The 6,545-nt window shown below is 37.5% G+C and overlaps 1 protein-coding gene across 1 annotated transcript; it reads left to right on the top strand.

Annotated features, from left to right (window-relative positions):
* Positions 1-331: 331 nt before the first annotated feature.
* On the top strand, positions 332-6,545 carry sparcl2 (SPARC-like 2). Its single transcript, XM_084947776.1, has 10 exons — positions 332-352; positions 471-549; positions 945-1,021; positions 1,600-1,672; positions 2,021-2,132; positions 2,329-2,447; positions 2,535-2,689; positions 4,515-4,627; positions 5,675-5,769; positions 6,490-6,545. The coding sequence occupies exons 1-10, from the start codon at positions 332-334 to the stop codon at positions 6,543-6,545; spliced, it is 900 nt and encodes a 299-aa protein (XP_084803902.1).

The raw sequence follows: 6,545 nt of genomic DNA, 5'->3' as shown, positions 1-6,545 counted from the left end.
CAGCCTTTGCTATGTTATTGAGTTAGACCGGTCGTATTTTTAAAGTTATTCTTCTTCTGCATATACTCTCTCCCTTTTCTCTTTGGGTGTGTGAGAGCGTGTGTATCTTAAACACAAAGGGAATTTCAGCTTGAGACAATAGTGTGACCATATGGTCTCTCTGGCTTGTAAATCATCATGTGGTCCAGTGCCAGCTTCCATGAAAACTACTCCACCTTCCTAAATTCTCTCTCTCTCAGATCTTCTTTACGAAGACATTCAAGTGCACATGGTCTTAAACTAATACTGACTTCAGATACCTGTTCACTTCACTGCAATCAAAAGCGGGCTGATGCGAAAGAGACTCAGAGAGGTAAGGAGCAGGGGAGCAGGGGAACTGAAAAAGGGGGGAATGCAAAGAAAAGATATTAAATCAAATAAAAGAAAACATAAAGACTGTTAAAGCCGGCTGCAAAAATATTCACCCTCAGCGGAGGAGACAGAACAAGGCAACGAAGGAGAACGCTAACAAGGGAATAACAACAGAAGGAAGGAGTGACAGAGGCCCTGGTAAGATGTTTTTCCTCAAGCAGTCAGGGGATAGAAAATGACTTGTTATTCTGCAATAACTTCCTCAACTGAAAGCTGAATGTTCTCTCAGTGTAATTCAACCCTCTGCTTCCTCTCTGATGGAAAATCATTTTCTTTGGTGCTTAAAACTCAATGAGCTGCATTGTTTCCCACTACATTATGAGAATGACTGGAAACAGGGTAAAAGTCAGTAAATTACAGCACTGCAGAAAGAACAATTAGATTCAAATGCACTGATTAGCTGTTCTGGGTTCTGGGTAAACTGATCATTTTCTGCAACATTTATCTTTAGTCGATTTTAACTCAATATGAGGAAATGTAAAGGAAGATACTGGAAACATAAAATATGTCGATTCGTCATTTTCCCCTTACAGCCCCACTGGGTGGCTCAACCATGAAGTTGAACATCATTTGTAGCTTGTTTCTGCTCCTGGGTGTTCAAACAGTAAAGGTATGTTTAACTTAATCTGCCTAATTTTGGCTTTCCACAAAAAAAAATTGTAAAAAAAAAAAAGGGTCAAGGGTCAATGTAAATATTACTAATGAGTGAAAAGTAAAAATATTTGAAATTATGTTCTCCTGACTTTTTTTTTTTCTGTTCCACTCATCAAGTCTGTTTTGTCACAGGTGTTAAAAAGAAAATTTCCGAGTTATGGAATGTGGCTCCAGTATTTTGTTCACCTGTTTCACATTTGATCTGGGAAGAATTTAGGGGCAGATGTGGACCTGGCTGAGACTACAAAGTTTGGAAATATCAATATGGAATTGAGGTGTACTGTGAGAGCAGATTTATGTAGAACGGATGCCCATTTTTATTTTGGGTTTATGATGAGTGCTCTTTACAGTACAATGATGCCAAGAAGCTGACTTTTTTAATGGTACAGAATATTAGTTTAAAATGAGCCCGGGGGTTTTAATGAAAAGGAAATTTATGCCAGAGTTCGGTGCTGCCACTAATGATTTTGGCCGCAGATAAAACATAAATGCCCGCCTTTTTTTGTCTATTAGAAAACTCTGTGTGTGTTTCAGGGAGGCAGAGCCCAGCGCAAACAGAGACAAGCTGAAGAGAGCCTGAGACCTTACATTGGCAGAGTTAAACCAGGTAAGAGGAATGCCACATGACTGCATGCAAGTCCCATGCACATTCCTCTTTTTCTAAATGTGCAGAACTAGAAAGTGATCAAAATACATTAACATTTTCACATACCTGGTCAGTATGCGAGTCACCATCCAGAACTGGCAGGAACTGTCATGGATGCATGATACGCATAAACACGATGAAAGCTCTTAAGCATATATTAACATAAAGAAGCTATAGCCAGAAATTCTGAAGACAAAATAGGGTCCTAACCTAGTAATATCAAGTTGAAACTAATAAAATGGCTGGTGAGTGTCGATGTAAAAGTAAAAACTAAGCTGACACAAGTTTGTTTTTCTATTTCTGCTTCAGAAAAGCTTTGTGAGCTGCTGAAATGCCGTACTCCAGTGGGGTCTTGGTGCCAGGTAGTTCAAGAAAACGGAATTTTCATCCCCAAGTGTGTTTGTCCTCAGTCCTGTCCTCGGTAAACAACATTTGGTTCTTTAATCATTTTCAGGCTTTAAAATATTTAGTCCTTACAGGAAGTTTATACTTATATGGGATTCACAAATATATGTAACTTTTGGAAAGACATGTTAAGGTAAAGCAGTAATCTGGCACATTGTACACTACATTCTCACATGTGAATTTTGTCTGTGGGCACTCGCTCATGGAATCAGGCAGAGGGCACCAGTGTGCAGTGTTGTGGGAAAGACCTATGAGAATGAGTGTTGGCTTCATAAAGATGCCTGCAGAAAGAGGCGCCGCACCGGACTCGCTCACACAGGACCCTGTCTGGGTAAACATGCATAGCATTAGACATTAGACACTGTTTCCACTGTATATCACAGTCTTCCAAATTGGCTCTGATGTGCCTTATGATCAGTCCCCAAGGGTAAATGCACCGAGGAGGAGTTAGGCCAGTTTCCATATCGTCTCCTGGATTGGTTTCTGCTCTTGAGTCGTATGGGGGAATCCTACGCACCTGCTGCCCCGCCCCAGAGCTGCCTGAGCCACACCCAGAGGACACAGCTGGCACAAGTAACTCATACTTTGCACTTAAAGTGAGCCTGTTCAGCAGGTTAACAGGGATAAGAAGATAACTGTGAAGTAGTAAACATAATTCATGATCTATGATGACCTCAGCCAGTGATGATGGAAATAAAATCATTTCCATAAAGTGAAAAGAAATTTTCCCTTTCACTGTAACCAAACACTGAAAATAAAGCTGTTTTTCATGATAGACACCATCTTTGTGCTAGATACAAACTGCCCTCCATGGGTCTAGTGACTGATCGATGTTAACAACCTACCATAAGTGGTAAGTTCTTATGTTGCTTGTGGTGTGGTTGTCCACAGACTGGGACAGGGGCTCTTAAGACACCACGTATAAACAGTATTTGGTCAATATTCACTAAATTATTCAATAACATGGTGAATAGGGGGATAACTTAATATCCTCTGTGCATTCTCTTGACCTCCTGGCCTCAAATGAATTAAGTGGAAGCTCACTGCATTATTTCTATGATACAAAAACAGATGTAGAGTGTTTTGGGATAGTGTTACATCATAAAATTCCAGCATTATGGATTTTTCAGCAATGCTGATTCTAGCATGAGAGAAATAGAACTGCAGCCTACTGTAATACTGTAATAGCAACAGTGCGAGTGAATAGGTGAAGCATTTACCGTGTTTCCATTTCCTGTTTAGCTTGGTAGCATGCTAACAGTCTGATGGGAGAAAGACAACAGGTCTTTTATATAAACAAAAGCAATAGATGAAAAGTTGAGGAATCATTTGAATCATCTTGAATGACAATCCATTTCATAGATGCTGAGGTATTTCAGTGGGCACTATGAAATGTTAAAAAATAAAATAATGTGTTTTTTTAAAAGTTAATATTCCAGCTGCCGGAATATTAAATAAAATAAAATATACATAAAATAACAGAAATTCACCACCACTATATATATATATATATATATATATATATATATATATATATATATATATATATGTATATATATACATATATATACGTATATATATGTATGTATATAATTTCTGTAATTAAAATTAGAAAACATTCTGTATTTTTATGAGACTTTAATGAGAATTTCTGTGGTGAAAACTGCAGTAAATCCACAACAAATCAGTTATTTAATAAACAAATCTATGTAAAATTAAAGAAACTATAGTTCTGTTACTGCCATTTAGTATCACTTCCATTATCTCATATTTAGATATGTTACACTATTAACCTAGGTTTTAAAAGTTTAATCTATTAAATAAACACTGTGAAATTATTTAAAATTTTGGGCTGTATTTTCGCAGTCTTTTTATGCCCTTACACATTTTTTAAAAATTAAAATTTTTACGATTTTTACACATTTTTCATGTTATTTTTGTTCAGCATGTTAAATCACCTTTCATTTTATTTTATTTTATTTCACTAGAATTTTCATGTCATTTCATGTATTTAAAATAACAGGAAAATTCTGTTAAATTACAGAGTTTCATGGGTTTATTGATTGATTAATTTGTTTCTTTTTGTTTCTTTTATGTTTTCGGAGCATGAATCATAGATGCGTGGGACTTTAGGGTTTGAAAAGTAAAAGGCAATGTAAAAGTACCTTCTTTCTAACTTTCGAACTACCTTCACTAACTAGTGTGTGATGTCACAATGACTCTGTCCATCTTTTTATACAGTCCTTGACCAAAACCACCATTGTGGTCGGCTGAATCTCCTAGTTAACATCACCCATGATCGCTGGACACATTTATTGTATTTATGTGATATGACATAAAGAAACAGAAAAAACAAGTATTGAGTTGAGTAGTGTGCTTTCTCTCTCTCCCTCTTTAGAAAAGATTTACCCTGTTGGACAGGAATAAAGATGGCAAGTTGAGCCGCAGGGACCTGAAGAAGCTGCATTATAAGAGGATGCCTTTGGAGCACTGTGCTACACCATTTTTTCAGTCAGTCCTGCCTTCACCGGCCTTGCTGCATGACATAACGATTAACTTTCTTGTCTGATATTTAAATAAATTAAATATTGGGCAGTTTATTGGGGGGGGGGGGGTAACATCCCACTATAGCAATCTCACAAGTTGTGTGTTACATGCATGTACTAGAAGCCAGCAGATGATAGTGAAACATCTGGCCAATTTGATAAGTATCACAATTTTAAATATGGCCATTTTAATGGGTTGATGAAATCTTACTCAAGACCATTGCTATTTCCTATGTCCATATTTCATCACCTCATGTGACACAGAGGTTTGTTGGCCTAATTGAAATCTTCTGTCTTTTGCAATATGCTATTGTTTGGCTAATTACAGAAATACAGAGGGTTAAAAATGTGACACCGAGATGCAATTCGCCCCCGCTCTGACCAAGCTGCACCTCCCACCATGCTGTTCTCTCTGCATGCCATCTATCCATTCATTTCCATGCCAATCCTGTATCCTCCTCCCTTTCGATCTCATGACCACACCATCTCTCCATTATCATACTCCTCCTCCATGCTGAAGCATTTCCTCTTCTTATCTGTGCTTCCTGTTTTTCTCTCATCTCTGATACAAATGCATTTATCCTCAGCCTCCCTTTCTGTCAGCCAGTTATTCATTTTCACTCTTCCCTCATTCTTACTTCCTTCCATCTCCTTTTTCTTCTCCCATCCTTACTCCCACCCAACCCCCCTTTTCTCTGCCAGTCTGCAATGACAAGTTTTGTGGGAGCAGGGCTGGCTGTGTCAATGTCAAGCCATTCCCAGCAATGATAATGTTTATTACCAACTGTGCCTCCCGCTGCCCATGGATTAACACAAATTGAAGGAGTACCCTTCAGAGATAATGCTGCACTGTGAACTGAAAGACAATGGCTGCTGAAGACCCCAAGTGCAGTTCCTTTGTACACCTATAGATATTTAAACTATAAACTACATCTCTGTATCCTTGTGGATGTGACTGAATATAGGATGTGTTTCTGTAAATCATCTGTTTTCTTCTGTGCTATGTTTGCAGGTCATGTGATCGTAACAGGAACAGGAAGGTGACCCTCAATGAGTGGACAGCATGTTTGGTGGATCGTTCTGAGGCCTGGTTCTATCAATTAATGTGTCAGTAACAAGTTCTTACCTACATTTTGCTGTAATTCTTCATAGTCACACACAGCGGTTTAATTAGACTACAGATTAAATTTCTTTATCTGTAATCAAAAGTCCAAGTTAAAATCTGCAAACTCTATTTTATGCTGTTGATGAAGAGCAAAGATGCTCCATAATTATTCTAGACAGCCTGCTTCCAGTTTTTATCTAAAATTACATCTAAAAACTATTGTGCTTTTCATGAAGCCTTTCCATAAAGCTGGTGGACTGCCTGAAACATGGTCAAAATACATGCACAAGAGAGAAAATATCACTCCCACCACAGCTGGAGGAGGGACAAGAGTAGTAATAAGACAGATTAAATGATTAAGGTTTAATTGTGTCTTCTTTGTATCTGAAATGTTAAGATGAGACTTTTTTTTCTTGAATTTGAAGAATTTTAATTAGGAAAAATATTATACAGTTTGCAGATTATTTTAGAAGATTCAGATTCACAATAAATCTGTGGATATAGTTTAAAGCATTTAAATGCTAGCATGACAGTTTTAGGTTCATTCTTTACCAGCTGCAGTTCTCACATTTTCTATCAACCACAGATTATTTCAGAGCTATTTTCTTTTAAATATTTTATCTTTTTTTCCTGTCAAAACAGCCAGTTGTCTGCAGGGGGTTTATTTGTCTGCATCAGTGCTATTTCAAAACCTAAATTCTTAATTTTTGTTTTACCCACAGCAATGAGAATGGGTTCTCTGAAGTTGTGTCCTACAATCAAAAGGAACTACCTCTGA

The sequence above is a fragment of the Perissodus microlepis genome, chromosome 13 (assembly GCF_051167445.1).
Source record: "Perissodus microlepis isolate ML-2025 ecotype Zambia chromosome 13, ASM5116744v1, whole genome shotgun sequence".
Lineage (NCBI taxonomy): Eukaryota > Metazoa > Chordata > Actinopteri > Cichliformes > Cichlidae > Perissodus > Perissodus microlepis.
Note: the sequence above shows the minus strand (reverse complement) of the source record. Positions and strands in the feature narration are given on the sequence as shown.

What these genes read in the sequence shown, in the direction of transcription:
- sparcl2 (XM_084947776.1), top strand. Translation starts at nt 332, where the DNA reads ATGCGAAAGAGACTCAGAGAG. An exon ending in TGCGAAAGAGACTCAGAGAG is followed by an intron (nt 353 to 470) that starts GTAAGGAGCAGG and finishes ATTCACCCTCAG; the next exon opens with CGGAGGAGACAGAACAAGGC. An exon ending in TGGGTGTTCAAACAGTAAAG is followed by an intron (nt 1,022 to 1,599) that starts GTATGTTTAACT and finishes TGTGTGTTTCAG; the next exon opens with GGAGGCAGAGCCCAGCGCAA.